The 17,026-nt window shown below is 42.1% G+C and overlaps 1 protein-coding gene across 36 annotated transcripts in view; it reads right to left on the bottom strand.

The window, feature by feature from the left end:
- SORBS1 (sorbin and SH3 domain containing 1) overlaps nucleotides 1–17,026 on the bottom strand; it is a 120,917-nt gene that overhangs the window by 19,302 nt on the left and 84,589 nt on the right. For 24 of the 36 annotated variants that reach the window (XM_080598151.1, XM_080598123.1, XM_080598150.1 and 21 more), the window contains 8 exons: nucleotides 16,840–16,969; nucleotides 15,385–15,499; nucleotides 12,733–12,816; nucleotides 9,348–9,413; nucleotides 8,679–8,780; nucleotides 7,275–7,324; nucleotides 3,833–4,008; nucleotides 718–2,238 (listed from right to left, as the gene is read on the bottom strand). In XM_080598151.1, the coding sequence (XP_080454277.1) occupies nucleotides 718–2,238; nucleotides 3,833–4,008; nucleotides 7,275–7,324; nucleotides 8,679–8,780; nucleotides 9,348–9,413; nucleotides 12,733–12,816; nucleotides 15,385–15,499; nucleotides 16,840–16,969 (2,244 nt within the window). The remainder of the gene's footprint in view (nucleotides 1–717; nucleotides 2,239–3,832; nucleotides 4,009–7,274; nucleotides 7,325–8,678; nucleotides 8,781–9,347; nucleotides 9,414–12,732; nucleotides 12,817–15,384; nucleotides 15,500–16,839; nucleotides 16,970–17,026) is intronic. The other 12 variants (XM_080598139.1, XM_080598140.1, XM_080598142.1 and 9 more) reach the window with 5 other exon arrangements.

Here is a 17,026-nt window from a genome sequence, read left to right as displayed (position 1 = left end):
ATACAGATGGATTTATCTAGCATAACCAGAAAGGAAAAAAATAAATATATTTTAAAAATTTGCTTCCATTACAATGGTAAGGATTCTCAATTGTCATTGACCAAATTGCCAATCAGATGTTGATAATTTAACCATTTTCATTTTTTTCCCTTTTGGACTATACTTGTTAACAAAGATCCAAAACCAGGAAGAAAACAAAGGTACGGGAAAGAGTAAAAACACAGAAGGACTTTGTGAAGAAAAGATTTGCTGCCATCAAAATATGATTTGGCATTTTACTGCTGAGAAAAGTTTAACACACACACACACACACACGCACACACACACACTACATGACCTTGAGAAACTGCTCCTTATAGCAAATCATTTGGGTTTGTTTTATACTCCCATGTCTGCAAATGATATAGGACTAGAAATAACTCATGTTGAGATTCTTGTATCCCAGGAGCTGCTTGAGACCAACTGAACACGATGTGATTAGAAAGGCAGCAGAAATCGTTTCTCAGAAGTGCAGCTGTTAATATGTCCTGAACAAAAATGCTCAGCAAGACACGCAAAGGACATTAGACATATCAGAAAAAAAATAATAAAAAAAATAGAGAGTCAGGGGATGCAAAGATGGGCAGTAAAAATGCAGGGATTGTGGAAGAAAAGGGGAGGAGAAAGGAAAGCAAGAAGACAGATGAAGGGACACTAGTAAAGAACACAAAAAGCCACCTCCTAGGTACGTCCCAAGTTCACTTTGCGGGTTGTTGTTTGTGTCCAAGCTGTGATATAGAGCATATGGGACTGGGTTCCCATTGTGTAAGGAGTCAGGAGTATCAGACCGGCCCATGGAGCTATCTCGGCTAGATCCCCTGGTGGGGAAATAGCTAAGCCTCTCCACAATGTCAAAGGAAGACAGGCGCCTGGGAGCCAGCGGCCTGCTTCTGGAGCACAGTCTGTGCTGGGAGTGGTGACTCTCATCTCCTGTGCTCCCCTGGAGCTGTATGGGGTCGCCTGGGCTGTCGGGCCTGGGCATGGCTTGGGTTTCCAGGCAGCCTGGGGGTGGAGTCCTGCTGGACTTGTGTTGAAAGGGTTTTTTCAATCGGAATGGGAGTGGGCTCATCAGGTAGACATTTCTGGGGAGTGTGTGTCTGTCCCCATAGATATCTCCTTTGGAATCAGGGTTCCTGGAGGCCTGCTGCTGCTCATGCCTTCGGATGGTAGTGAACCTGGTGTAGGAAGCTGGGCATGTGCCTTTGCATCTGTTGATTTTATGCTTCTGAGGTCCATTGAGGTTGCTGCTGCTGCCGCCACTGTCATTGGATGCATTTGAGAGGAGATCTATCTCATCCGTGCAAGCTGAGAGTGTGTCCATAGGGATGGCATCACTGACATCCGAAGCTGTGTCCTCCACGTTGCTGCAGGAGCGGGAGGATTTTTCTGCCAAGCTGGTGGCATCCTTCTCTTCTCGCTGTGTTTTTGGCAAATCCAGAAGAAACTCTGCAGAGTAGGCTGAACTCAGACAAGTTTTAGATTGGAGAGAAGTGGTGAACTTGTTTGGTCCGGTAGAAAAATCAAGCGCGGGCATTGATCGTGATCTCTGGATCAGCTGCTCAAAGGCACTGATACGGGAGGAAACGGTGTGTTTGGGGATCTGCTCTGAATCCTCTCGACTAAGGCTGTGCTCCATCCTGTCCTTTGCTTCATTCTCAAACTGAGATGCAATATCTCTCACACTGCAGGAGGAGACTGTGCTCAAATTGATCCTGGACCGGTTGATCTGGTGCATGTCTTTATACAGCATTGTAAACTCCATCCCGCTCTTCCTGGAGGCAGGGAACAGGTAGCCTTTCCTAGAGTTGGTGCCATACTCCTGTAGGCTCATGGTACTGCCAGATTTGATGGCATACTCCTGCTTCGACTTCATCAACATGTCTTCTATGCTTTCCCCTATGTCTACCATAAAAGCTTTTTTATTATCAAACAAGGCAATGGAGCTACGAAGGTTTTCGCAGCTTTGAGCTTTCTCATGAGATAGCAAGATACCCTTCTTGTCCTGCACAAGAGCAGCTGGAGCTGCTAGTTTGGGTTTGAATTTAGAAGGGAGGATTTCAGTAATGCAGGCTTTTGCAGCTGATAAGGGCTTCTTATTTTTACATGAGTGACCTAACATACCGGTATGACTAGCGTTAAAGGTTCGGCTATTAACTGAAGAGGGTGCAGTCATATGAGCATTCCCACCTTTACGATCCACTGGTAAGCATGCAGAATAAAATAAATACAACCTGTTAGCTTAAGTGCTAGAAAGCTATTGAGAAAGGAGAGAGAACATGCTTGGATTTCATACAATGCACTTTAAAGAAACAAAGTTCCAAAACATAAAGAAAAGCAGGAAGACACTGCATAACAAGCTGCACTTACAGGAGTAGGTGAAGTGCTGCTAATGTTTCTAAGCTGAGAGGCTTGGCCAAAAACAGGCCTGTTGCACTTTCAAGGTACCCTCCTAAAAAGTGCTGAGCATCATCAGCTTCCAGGGGAGCTGTGGCACCATGGAAAAGGGCGGCTGAACTCTGGGCAGGATCAGGGTGTCAGCACGAATGCAGAGGCACTAGCATTGCAAAAATGGCTTAATGCACCAAGCCTGTAATCACACCTACTATGGTCTCACCACAGTGTGTGCCAAAGAGTTTATTCCTGAGAGGGAGAAGAAAATCAAGGGCTGACCATGCAAGGACAAGCATGCCACATTAGATGGCCTTGTAGAAGAGCTGCTTGCTTAGAGATTTCCCATACCAGGAATAAGCTGAGTGTGCTTCAGACAGTGTGGTGTGGCCCGTGTTTGCTTTAAAAATCAAGGAGTCAAATGAGAACATTTTTTTAACATCAGATCCAGACTGGGTTGAGCTGTGACTGAATTTTTTTAGGTCTGTTTCCAATCTGAGATCAAATTAAACTGTCAAAATAACCATTCAGGTTCAATTGCAGTTTGGGGAACAATAACTGTTTGACCAGATTTTTTTTGTTCAGCTCCAGTTTGACTCCTTGCCCTACAGGCCGGACATAATACTGAAAAACAGCTGGAAGATGGAGACAGAGACCTTTTTGGTGTGATGCACTATTTTTAGGGAGAGCAGTTCAGAAACCCAATGCATTCCTGCCCCAGTCCTCTCCCCATCTCGATCCATTTTTAGGTTGAAGTTGGCTCAGGGACACATTCCCCAATACAACTCCCTGATGGGAGTCAGGCTCTTCCTTGACCTAATCTTCTAGAAAGTCCACGATGGGGGGAGGAAGGGGGAGGAGAATGCAGCAGTCTCTGCTGTCTTGCTGCCTCAGAGACCGCAGGGTGTTGCTGGTTCAATGTCCTGTGCATTCTCTGTACAACCCTTGCAGGCAGGAGGCTGCAGAGAACATGGTGCTGGCTACACCAGGGTGGCCAGGCCAGCAGCCATGGTGTGGCCTGCTGAGACCCCCCAGCAGGAAGAGCAGGAAAGGCAGGGAAGGGCTCTAGCATGACAAGGCAGTGGGAGCAGATGGACAGCAAGGCCAGCCTGAGCAGCCTGGAGGAAGAAAAAGAAGGTGTGGAATGTGGCTGAGGTGTGGGAGGGAGAGAGCTGGTTCCTGTTAAGAAGAGGAACCTGGATCAGATAAAGGGGTCATGAAAAATACTGGCCAGTGTAGTCTGAGAGATAAAAAGAGAGAAAACCAGGGATGCCAAAGAGGAAGGACAGAGGAAACCTCGACTGGCTTGAACAGGACTCTAAACCCTGCAGGAGTTTGCCCCATATCACCAGACTTTTGACACCTTGTGCAGAACAAAAGTCAGGTTAGCGCCCTGACTGCCTACCTTTTGTGGAAGCAGAGCTAGAAGGTCGCTTGAGACCACTCAGCCCCTGGAACGGGATATCTCCACCTTCCAGCACACTCTTGTAAATCTGTCTTTCATTCTCCAAGCCAGCAAAGTCCCCTGGTGCTGATTCTGTCTCCCTCTTCACTGTGTGGTAGCTGGGAGAATATGTGGAGCTGGAAAACAGTTTGCAAAACAGAAAAATGGTGAAGAACGCCAATGGGTCACTTCTGTTTGCTTCATGCAAGGAAAGAGAAAACCACACTTATAAACCCAAAATGGACTGTGCATGAAGAACTGATGCTGAATAAAGAGGTTATGAGTACATTGCAATAGTGCTGCAAGCTTTGCACTACCACAACATTCTCCACCTGAGGGAACTCTCCCACCTCAATCCCCCAGAAAACAGGTGACGGGAAAGCACTCCTCCTTTATTTCACAGACGAGACAACAGGGTCACTGAGCAAATGCATGATTTCCTTGCAAACATACAGAAATTCAGTGGCTAGCTAGAAGTAGCACATACATCTTCCGGCTCCAGCCCTCTCTCCTTAAACACCAGCCATTCCTGTCCCCTGGTTACAAAGCACAGCTGCTCAGGATTTCATCTCAACCAGTTCAGCCTCCCAGCCAACATTATAAGCCAAGACTCCCAGAGCAATTTTCCAAACCCATCAGTGAGGGACCATGCAGAGAAGCACAAGCACTGGGCTACAGACACTACTGTTTAAACACCAGAGAAATTTCCCAGATAGGCACAATTCTGCTCAGCTTTGCCTCAAGCTTGTGCTAGAGGAAATACAAAGTCACAGACTCTAGGTCTACCATGCAGACATACAAACAAAATGCTGGATTCTGAGATATATGTTAAAAATGGGCACAACTGTAATTCCTTAGGCCCTTAAATAGTGAAGAGTTATTACAAATCCCTTTCCTCTGTCATGAAACAGAACCAATAATCTCCTACATGTGATTTCTAAATCACTATTTTCTATTTTCACTGTACTCTCTCTAAAAAAGAAATACAAACCAAACCAAACAAAAAAAATAATATTTCATGGTATGAATGATTTTCCCAGGTGCAAAAGATTTGCTGAACAATCAGGCAGACTGTGTTTTCCTAAAAGCTGAGCTCATCCGATACCAGTTGTTGTACATGCTCACCCAGGCTCTTTGGAATAAGATGCAGTCTCACACACAAAGCTATTCTGAGGCCAAAGCACGCCTGCTAGAAAGTTAAACCAAAAAAAAAAAAAAAGTTTTTTGCCAAATCACAGAAACTTTTGAAAGCTGGTTTTCATTGTGATATCCAGGGGTGATTCAAATTTATGAGAGTGTGGAAATGCATGTGGCCTGCTTGTTGTGGCTAACTTTGTACATGCATCTGGTTATTTTGGATGGACACTGTAGTTACAGGGTAAAGAGAAAGCTTTCAAATACATCAGAGGACTGGCTATGGGGGTGGAATTACACAATGTCTGGATCACAAAGAAGATTTTAGTTTCCGGACAAGGAAAACCAGATCATAGGCAGTCCCATAAATTATTTTCTGAAGTGAAAGGGCTTGTGAAAAACACCAGCAAAGAGAAACGGAATAATGTCACCACTTCTACCTAGGCAATGCTCAAATAGAAGCAAGGGCCCAAGCTATAACCATAGCTACAGAGCTGTTCTGTCTCGTGTGCGTTGCTCCAGTGCCTCTATTTGTCAGGTTTCTGAGGAAACCCTGCCAGCTGCTGCAGGGACTCATGACTGCCTTAAGGTTCCTCACCTGAGACGTGAGAGCACTTGCACCCAGTTGTTAAAAACAACGGGTTAAAATATTTTCCCTGCTTTGGGAAAACACCCAGGGGAGAGAGAGGAGGTATTTGGCAAAGGAGTCCCTATACTGGTTGCTCCCCCTACAGGGCCAGCCAGCTGTACGGCAGAGCTGAGGCAGTCTGCAAGAAGGTTAGAATAATCAGGTGAGCAGAGGGAAGAGCAACACCAAAGAGGAACAACAACAACAAAAAGCAATAAACTCCAGATATCTCTTCTCCCTGTTCTCTATAGGCAGGCTAGGGAAGAATGTATGACTTCATTGGCCCTCTCTGTTGTCTCCCATTCCCACCCTACCCAGGTTGCTTCCCATCCACCAGCACAGATGTTGGCACTCCTGAATGCTTTGCATAGTATCAGAAAGGGCACAGACAATGGTGCCATGGGCAGAAACCTTGGCTTTGCTAATGGATCAGTCTGTGCACAGGGGAGAGACGCCTTGCAGAACAGAATGCTGTTCTATGTAATGAAAAGTAGAGGTAAGATGGCTTTAAAATGTATGATAACGCATATACATTATGCACATGCTTCTCTTTTAGCTGAAGGGTAATTTCCTTGACTTGAGTTGTAAATATTAATTCTGTATGTACAGACACAGCTTTCAAGGTCCAGAACAGCTCCTACAACCATCAGTGGCAACTAACATGGGCTCTATAAGATGACTTGAATGCAGGAGAGCAAAACTGGCCCGCCTAGCAAACCAAACAGAAGATTCACAACTTTTGTAACACTATCGGGACAGTCAGGAATTCAGGATTCTTACCAGTCTTTGGCAAATATAAGCTACCCTTTTATGCTAATCTCTGAGATTTCCATGTATTTTATCGCTCTCTCCCTACCTAAACAAAACTAAACAGTCATAGGAGCAATGAACAAAATGATGTCGATGGGTGCCTGGAGGAGAGAGTGCCTTTCCTAACAATCCATGCATGCAGGGGAGATTGTGTCTATGAGAAATGCAATGCACCTAGTCCAGTTACAAGGACTACTCAGCATATTGCCCTCGATTTTTTTCTCTTCCTCTTTCAGAATGAACCAGCTCAATGCATAACTCATTTACAGAGAGTTCACTGTTATATTAAGTGTTCATCCAGAAAACCAGCGCCACATTAGATCTCTAAGAAATATTGCAACTGCTACTACTTTTCCCTTCCTGGAAGCTAGAAAATTATTGTGTTTCATCAACAGCATCCTTTTCCTCTAGAATGCATAACTGGAAACTTCTAACAGGAACCAATATACCACACACAAGTAACAAACTTTTTTTTTCTTTTTTTCTTTTCCAGGCAATAAAGTTGTTTGGAAATAGGCTGTAGCTTCATGCAGTTTCATAAAAATGGAGTTAAGATTCCGTTTGTTTTTTTAAAAGTAGCTGCCTAGGCACTATAGCAGTTCTTATCTAGACAATGCAATCACTTAAGTAATCACTTCAAAATTAATTTAGGATCAAAGAGCAGACATAGTATCTGGATTCACCTAAAGCACACTTATAATTCTTATGGGATATATAGCTGTCTATATCCATCACCAAAAAATAAAGCCAGGCCATTTCCAACACCCTAAACCCTGCCCCACACGCCCTCAGACTGTACAAGAGGCATCAAAAAGCAATTGGAAAACTTACTAGGAAGAATGGTCTGTGGAAGTTTCCAGAGGAGTAACACCTGCTGTATTCTGCAAAAGTCCAAACAAAGGAGTCATTGATATCCACTTATACACGAGGAGAAAGAAAAAGGCTTGCTTAAGTAATTTTCCATTTATTGCTTGAATATTAGCCTTTATGAGACATTGAAGTTTAAGTCTAAATGCAATTTAAGCTGTCAATGTCTTTGCAGAAAAGCGACAATTTTCCTGAGTTCCATCAGGGCAGTGACAGGTTTTTAGCACAGCCGATGCCTTTTTGCAGCGCCTATTCTTTTGTCTGCCAATGAGTCATTGTGCATAAAGCCAAAAGCAAGAAGAGATAACCAGCTGGGCCAGGACCAGGAGACATGCTCATAATTATTTCCCCAAGCTTTTCCCCCGAACCAGTCACTGCCCGCCTTTGCTTTAAAGGTACATTACATTTCTGCAGCACAATACATTCCTAAGCGTTCAAATGAATATTAAAGCACTAACAAGAAAAGCAATGTTTCAGTTCAGTTTCCTTACTTAAGAGAAGCAATGCCAGCTGCACAGGTTCAATAGCAAAAGCCAGTTCTTATCCGCTTGCTTTAAATCCATCTAACACTTCCTAGGTACGTTATTTAAAAAAATTGATGGCAATTTTAAAAGAAATGCTGTACTTGGTCTCCTCTCATCTACCTGAGGATTCCTACGTAGGGAAAAAAAAAAAAAAAAGCAAATCTTGGGTTTGAAAAAGCTTTTTCAAGTCCTGGTGAAATGCTGCAGCTTAAAAAAAAAAAAAGAAAAAGCCAACAACAAAGGGAAAAAATGGCGTGTTACCAAATTAATCTGTCATTTCATGGTTCAAGTCCTGCAGACCCTCGGACCAGCAGCAGCAGCTGACCTGCCCTAGAAGGCCATGGAAGGTGCAGCGTAACGAAAATTGTGCAAAATCTCTTGGGAATATTCAAATCTTGGGTAGGCATGCGCTCCTAGCAGGGAGCAGCAGGGTTTGTATGAAGGGAGGGTTGATGGCAACACGCTTGAAAGGCACGAGATGATGACGTGACACCAACCAAGAATTTTAATCTGATTGCTGCTGCCTATTCATGTGAAAAATAGAGAGGGTTTTTTTTTTGCAGACACCGAACTCAAAACCCTGAAGGGGGAAAGGGGTGGGTGAGGGTGGAGGACAGCTGAAAGGGAATGGGGGGAGAGGAAATCACTGTATCTGAAATGGATTTCAAGCCGGATTCTCAGCATCACATTCTATTATTTCTGACAGCGACACAGCAAGCCATGCAGTCAGAATGGTCAGAACCATTATTTATCCCAACCTCAATTAATAATCATCCAGCAGTGAATAGATTAGAGCAGAGAGTTTGGAAACAGGGATTGGCAGCATGAAAAGAATAGGAAATACCTTCTGTGGCTTTTTATGTGGTGCTTTATAAAGCTTCTCCATTTTTTCTAAATCTGCCTCTAACTCAGTCTGGTAGAGGTAGAGGTCTTTTTCTAGATCAGTCTGGTTAAAGAAGGAGAAGAAGAATGGGAAAATAATGCTTAGGGTTAGGGGAAACCAAAGGAATGTTAATTTTGAAAAAAAAATAAGCGAGCCTTTTTAATTGAAAAAGACAAAGATGGTATGGACAATACACAGAAATTCACTAGTAATTAATCGCATTTCAATCATTACAGAGGAAATTGATTGAGGCATTTAAGATCCAAAATTAAAAGATGCACAGCAGGCCTACTAGAATCTACTTCTACAAACCATAAAGTTATAAAACCCACCTGTAAAAAAAAAAAAGATACTATAACAATATTCAATAGTATGTTAGTATAATTATCATTGCAAGTCAAGATAGCAAAACCACCACTCTAAACTACTGTTGATTATGTTTTTCAGAAGTGTTTATTAAATCAATTCACTAGCTACTTGTTAGGCTAATGAGCTGAAGCCCAATTAAAAAAAAAAATCACAAGCACACAAAACCCAAGCAATGCTACGAAAGAAATAAAGAAATAAATCCACATACACACATACATACGCACTGGATGCCGTAGTACAACGTATGTGAGACACAATTACCTTTCTATCCTCTCTAGTAAGGATAGAGCAATCTCCAGGAGTATAATCCCAAATCTTTTTTGGAGGCTGATGGAAAGCAGAGGAAGGAAATGAGGAAATGAAGATAAGGAAAGACATCACAGAGAATATGGAAACTGGATTAGAACAGAGAGGGAATACAATAGGGGTTTTGCATCAACACTGAAAAGAAATTATAAAAAAAAACAACACAACAACAACAGAGAAAGAGAGAGATAGAGGGATAAAACCACTCTAGCACAAATATCAGGAGATCATGGGAGGTAAAAGGGAGCATACATGCAAGTCAGGGAGGGGCTGTTTTCAGTAATGTTTGAGGACAGTTTTATTTTTGCAAGGTGCTCTAAGGGATTTTGGACTCTCTAGGAGGAGCCCGCAGCTGGTGGTTAAAGCATTCTTAACACACACAAAAAAGGAAAAAAAATAAAGAAAAAAAACACAAAGCAAAACAAGGAAAAAAACACATGGTCATAAAAAGCATTTGTTTTGCTCATTCTTCTTTTCAAAAGGAAAGGGTAAAACAAGGGCCTTTGATAAAGAAAAGGGAGATATCTTTCCCACCCCCAGCAGACTCTGAATACATACCATGTGAACAAATGGCTGAATTTCCAGTGTTGGCATTGTGGGGCAATGAGAACGCAGAGTTGTTATTTTCTATTTTTCTATTCTGGAGGAGGGGGGTGTTTGTGGTGGTTTTTGTTTTGTTTTCATTGGAGACAGTGAAGTTTGGAAACAAGTTATTTAAAATATATACTACAGGTAAAGGCTCCTATTTCAAAATAGGATTTTTCCTGTTTTATATACATGTAAATAAATTGGGAAGGATTATTCAAAATGAGAGACCTTTGTCATATCCAAATAATGCCATGATAACCGTTTCTCATCAAACATGCACTTCACTGATATGCTCAAACTCTGTGTTTCCAAACAAAAGTAACCTTTGTTGGTTGGCAAGCCTAACCTCACCCTATATATATGTCCATACTGGCTTATATAACTATTTTATCAAAGCATCTCTGACAGAGAATCTCCTGATGTCAGTTCATCAAAGGTAAGACTGAGCTACAATGCTTGGGTCTTGGTCCAAAGTCCTTCAGGTTTCTGGATGGCCTGGATCTGTAGTGTGAACCAGTCCAACTTCTAAACTTGGACACCCACTGTGGGGATTGCAAACACTGCAAATCCCTATTTCTTATCTATAAGATCAGCAGCTGCAGGTGAATAGGCAAGATGGTGCTGCAAAGATTTAGGTTTGAGATGTGGAGGGTAGGAGGTAAGAAGACAGGACACACTCCTTTTTTTTCCAACACCCTGCTTCTCTGTTCATAGCAAAGAGCTTGCTCAGTGCCATCCCAGGAGAGGCTAGGAGAAAAGTGCCCACAATCACAACAGAAGGCAACTGAGCTCTAGACTTACTGACCATCAGTTTTTTTGGGGGGGGCTTCATGCAGCTGTGAAGTCACAGTCAGGAGGAAGAAGGAAGAAACCTGTGGGAATTCAGCCTCAGCAGAGCCCTGGAAAATCATCCATGCTGCAGAGTGATCTCCCTGGCTGCGTGTCCATAGATCTGCCTAGAAATGCATCTGGGATGCTGGACAAGCAGAGCATTGCTTTGGCTGTCCTAGGAAGTGCATGTGCTTTCCTCAATGTAAATCCCTATTCGTGGTCATTCTGGTGTGTTTGGGGGGCAATACCACAGCCTCACAAGAATCCTGTGCTTCCTTTCAGCAAGGGTGTTTCCTGCCCATGTCACATAATTGCAGCTAAAGTCACAAAATTAGGGGAAATCATGCTTTTAGAAGGACACATTATCTGCAGCACTGGGAAGGGTGGGGGGAAGCTTGTTCAAACAGAATTTTTGAAAATCCCAGGCCCTAGCAGATATCTCTTAAAATGCTCTGGGCATCAGGTTCTGTGCCTAACCACTAGCTGATAACAAAAATCTGGTCCTCTCATGGCTCAACTGAGCACAGCTCCATAAAGAGTACTCTGCTGGCTCTGGCCACTGAACTCAGAGGGATCTTTGCTGAATTTGTCAGGTTCAAGAGCAGCTATCTATAGAAGTCTGAGATGGCATCCTCAATTAAAGTGCCTGATGTAATGCTGAAACAGCATGTGCTGAAACACAGAATGGAACATCCAGACACCAATCATGACTGTTTTTCAGTAGAAATTACACTATTTCTATAATGTGATCAGATTAGGTACCCAAATTCAGGCAGCTATATTCTGTGCAGAGGAATTTTGTCACTTTCATGAGAAGTGTGAGCAAAGCTCAGGTTTAAAGAAAGTCTGCCCTCTGGTGTCCATGATCAATAGCCTTTGAAGCCAGTACTGAACCCTAAAATGTTTTTGTTTTGTTACACATGGAAGGAAATCCCAGCAGTGCTCAGAAGTGGTGTGCATGAGCATTTGACAACTGACCTCAAGGAGAAAGGAGAAATCACTCCTACACTTGAATAAATGTGAAAGGCTGATGCTGACCCTCTGATGCAGTAAGAATAGATTATTAAACAGTATTTAATAATGAAATGCAGAACGTTTTATCAGGGTAACATTTTATGGCCTGGTTCTCAAAGTCCACTACCTCTTTTTTTCTGCAGGTAGCCCTGACCACTGATGTGTTCCTCCATCAGAACGGTCCTTTGACAAATAATTCAAATAATTCAGCTTTGCTTCATCCTTTTCCAGAGTAAGAAATCAAGGCTATGCTTTTTCACATATAGCAACACAGCTCCATTTGAAAAGAAAGCACTCTGTTCTCAGACTCCTTTGGTTTCAAGGAATGGTCAGGGCTGCTCAAACAGACTGATGCACCTCGTTCAGACAACTGGCAGCTAAGTGTATAAGGAAAGGAGCAGGAAGCAGGGTCATAATCTGTTATGGATAGCTGGAAATTACTGACCTATAGCTCACAAACCAAGGCCAGAAATAAACGAGTGATTCGCCTTGAATTAAAGCTATCCCAAATATTTTTAGGAAGAGAGAGAGAATAAGAGCATTGAAAGAGGACTTTCATTAATAAGAACAGGGCATTACTGCTACTGTTAACAATAAAAATGAAGCTTGAACTCTGGTGTAAAAAAATATTGCCTTGTTGGTAAATATGGCTGGAAGGTGGGGAGTGTTGGTAAGTGGTTTCAAGATGCTTTAAAGCAGTCACACAGCAGCTGTTTTACATCAACACCAGAATGATGTTATGAACAATCACATTTTTAAATGAGTAAAACAGCTGTTCCAGGTTTAGGGCCTAGCAAGAGATGTGACAATAATTAAAAAAATAATAATAATAAAAGAAAGAAAGAAAGAAAAACGAGAAAAAAAAAGGTAGGTTGACTTTATTGGTCACTGCAACTATCAAACTTACCGGTTTCCCAAACTCCAATTCCGAAAAGAATTTATACCAAGGTTCATTCTTTAAATCTATCTCTTCTGGGCTTATATCCCGAGTCTAAAGGAGTTGGTGACAGGGGAATGGAAGAAAGAGAAGGATAACATTATGCAAAGAATACACGGAAAGGGACTGTTAAAGATGCAGATCCCATGGTTTCCATTCTAAAATGCTGATATTTAGCCTTATAATTTGGAATTTCTATTGCACCTCTCTCACAAAAGCCATGGACTGCTTTGCAAACATCAGTTAAGCCTAATGGCATCATTGTGAGAGACATGAATATGAATGAATTGCATTTTACAGATCAGGAGACCTACACAGAGAGATTATGCAGCTTGCCCAGAGTCACAGGGAGACTCAATGGAAGAGCTGGGAGTCAACCAGTCTCTCAGTCCTACTATCAGACAATTCCACTAAGACCAAAGCTGCATGTACTTCTTGAACTTTTTAAAATCATCTTTTGGTTTAAAAAAAGGCAGTTTCAGTGAGACGCAAACCAAATACAGCAAAATACTGCATCTTTAACAGTACATGAATATGTGAGAAACCCTGTTCTATACACTGCAAACAGCATGAAAGGTGGTTTTCTAAAACAAAGGGGACACAGTTCAGACAGAGAGCATTTCTGAAATTTCTGAAGGGACACAGAGAGAGAGACAATATTACTTGTTTCTGCACAAATAAATGTTAGAGAATCAGACAAAACTAAAATGAAGGAAAATCAGAAAGGACAGAAAACAGTACAGTTGAAAAGAAAATTCCCTTTTGATCATACAAAACAAAGTCTGTCCCAATGCTTCACATGATGGGGGATTCTGATAGCCACAGCTCTGGGTGTGATTACTAGCAGATATCCACAAATCTCCTACAGCCTCCTCAGAAACACAAAGAAAGACCTAGTTGCTAAACAGCATCTTACTGTTGTATTTAATGAGACTGATGGAGACCACGAAGCCACTATTTCAAGATGTTCCTTCTATGGCTTGAAATTAAAGCTCAAAAAATAACATTGGAAGTAACACAGCTATCACATTCTTCTCATCTTTGATGAGCTCTGTACAATTTTTCTCAATTATGCTGATGATGATCCTGTTCATGGCTTTTAGATTCTGATTCAACAGCTCAATTAAATACTCTGAAGTCTGAACATGTAAACAGTGCCACTGGTGATGTCAGAATTTTTGCAAAGGCTTAAATACACAGATGAAGCAGGCCTTTTGCCACAAGGTTTAATTTTGGCTGTTTATCATGAGACAAAACTGCCACTGAAGTCAGCAGAAATCTTGCTCCAGGATGGGCCGCAGGAATGGAGTAGTCATACTATGTTCAAACCACTCCTCACTTGCTCTTTCTGTACTGGGCTGAGCCAACTCCCATCACAATCAAGGGAGTAATCCATTGCCTACTTCAATCGGCACTAGATCATGCTCCAACCAGGAGCAACTTCACTGAAGTCGACGAAGGGACACAGGTGTGAAAAGAAGTTGGTTGTAGGATCTTTAAAAAGTGATGGACCTTGATTGCACATAGAGGGGAAAAAAGACAGTAATAAGAAACACCAGGTCCCAGATCAGACTTGATTTTTATGTTTCTATTGATTTAAAGTGCTGTACGATGCTTGTGTTTCAGCACAAAATCCACGGTATGTTTTTCAGGATCGTTCATCTACCTACTCCATGTATAGATCACTGTCTGAGCTATTAAGGCATAGAGTCCAGTTTACATTTGGAATCTCACATGCAATTAGCACTTCCAATCAAATCCTTTAAATTAATGCCTATATAGAACAATTACATCTTTATCTACCAAACTGGCTATTCACTAATAACCCCACTCAAGCACTTACAGTATTGTACTTGTACCCTGAAGGACACTGATTCGTGGTGATTTATAAAGGACTGGCTGAGGTTAGCACCACCTCTCTGCCTTACCCCTTGCTAAGTCTTCCCAGTTAAGCCTGCAGAATGAGACTTTTATATGTCCCCTAGCCATTAAAACTCACAGCTTACTCACTAATTCAAACTGAAATTGGTAACAGTTCACTTAATACTCCAGGTTATGCACCTGTGTAGCTGGGGAGCCTGCTCACATTCAGTTCTGCCACCCCAGCCATGGCTGAGGAATAAAGCAGCCAAGGGGCCATGTCGTAGCACACCTCAGAAGCATTCCCTGAAGCACATTACAGGCACTCTAAAAGACAGTTTTTTGGTGTTTAAAGTTAATGGCATCAGAGGAACGCAGAAATTGAACCATCCTGCTTTGCTGTGTAATTTCTTCAACCCTACTGCTGTGCCCTAGAAAAAGTACAACTGGCAAAACAGCTGCTGAAGAGGTCAGTGTCAAACACGGATTAAAAACTAGGGTTAGTGATCCATACTTAACACAGAAAACAACATGTCCAAAAGTAAAGAAGCCTCTCAATCACCCTGGATCTTGCTTTATAGAGAGAGACAATGTTAAGAAGTTATGCAAAACAGTTTTCTGAACAAAATATACAGGAAAGACATCACATGAGCACTGCAATGTAAACATAAGGAGTCCTTTTGGAATGGAACTGGACAAGCACTCAGGGATTGTATTACATTCATGGGATCAAGCCACAGACTAGGATAAGACAAACATTACCATCTTTTCGCTGTTCAGAACTGAGGACTTTCCTGGCTGATAGTCATAAATGCTCCTGGGCTCTGCACGGTATTTTCTAGTGTCCACCTTCTTGTCTGGAGGCTCCCAGTCAGTCCTGAGGAAAGAAAGATCAATTAACACAAAACGCTGTGGTTTCCACGGAGACAAATACTTTCTTTTGACAGACGCCTTCCCCTGTTAATCCTGGTTTAATCAGGGTACTTCTTTCATCTAGGAAAGAAACCTGCTGCAAGAGGCCCAGTTTAGATAGGGCTCTGAGCATGTAGTTGTTTTTCTACAGCAGGCAGAGTTTGACGCAGCTCAGACACTGAAACCACTGGAACAGAGGGGGTTCTTCCTTGTACTTTCAATAAACTGCCAGACTTTCATATCTTTCCTGATTGGAAATAGCTTAATAATGGACTTCAACTAAACTTACGAGTACCAACACCTCCAAAATTTGAGCAGAACTCAGATAAAATCTCTTTTTGCTAAACCCCTTCATTTTGGTCATGTCACTGATTACCTGACTACTGTGCAGTACCTGGAACTGCTCTCGACTGGTGGCACTCTGGGGTCCAAGAAATGGTCTTTTCTACAGACAAGAACCCATTATCTCTGACTGGCATTTGTAAAAATAGCTAAAAGTCCATTAACTATCCAAACAACTAAAACTTTGTTCTGTGTACACACTGGCACAGTTCGGACAGTATCAATCACAACACATTCAGTGTCCATATCCTACGATGTCCAGCTCCTTCCCAAAAAGTAGTATATTCAAAGCGAGGAGAATTCTGGAGGATATAAAATATTAATTGTCCAACATTCTTCTTCATTTGGTAAATATATTCTTTACCGTTACAAGCAGTTTTAAAATAAATGGTAACAAACAAAGCAAATGATCAGGATAGAAGTAATACTGCAATATCAGAAATGACGCATCTAACTAGAACCTACTTCCAAAAAAGTTCATGTGGGTGGGACTTCTCAGAGAAGAACAGTATACAATTTATTTATTTTCTTTTTTTAACCAAGGCTCAACATAAATTCAAATGCTTTTCCTCTGCAATTATTGCTATTTACTTGTATTCTGAGGTGCCTTTACAGTGTCACACTGAGCAGAGATCTTCCACTGTGCTCCTGTGGTAGGCACTGTATAGACATGACATCCAGGAAACATTCCTCACCCCACCAGGAAGCTACCTATCTAACAGAGGTTGTGACGCCTGGTAACAAACACAACCACAGAGAGACATGCAATGGGTGACTGAGCTATGACAATGAAGGAGTTCATTGGTGCCTGGTAGAAGATTCAGAACCGAAACCACACTTCCACCTCCCCAAAAAAGTTTAACTGGAGTTGTGGACCTACATTCTCCACCTTTGTTCCCTTCCCATTTACAACTTTCAGAGATTCTTCCAGTACTGATCCAAACATATCTTAGTTCAGGTCACCTTTCTGGGCTTGACTTCCGCGATGAAGAACGATTTGGCAGTGGCAAAGTGGCAGACCTCTTAAACACTTTCTCCGAGTCAATATTGTCCATCTCACTCTTGGAGCGGGGAACTGAAGGTTGGCTTCTGGCTGTAGAATAAATCAAACGTAGGAATGTTAGTGAACTGGATAGGAGGCCAACAAATA

This window comes from Anser brachyrhynchus (genome assembly GCF_964034855.1).
Source record: "Anser brachyrhynchus genome assembly, chromosome: 6".
NCBI classification, from domain to species: domain Eukaryota; kingdom Metazoa; phylum Chordata; class Aves; order Anseriformes; family Anatidae; genus Anser; species Anser brachyrhynchus.
This window is presented reverse-complemented; position numbering and strand designations above follow the sequence as displayed.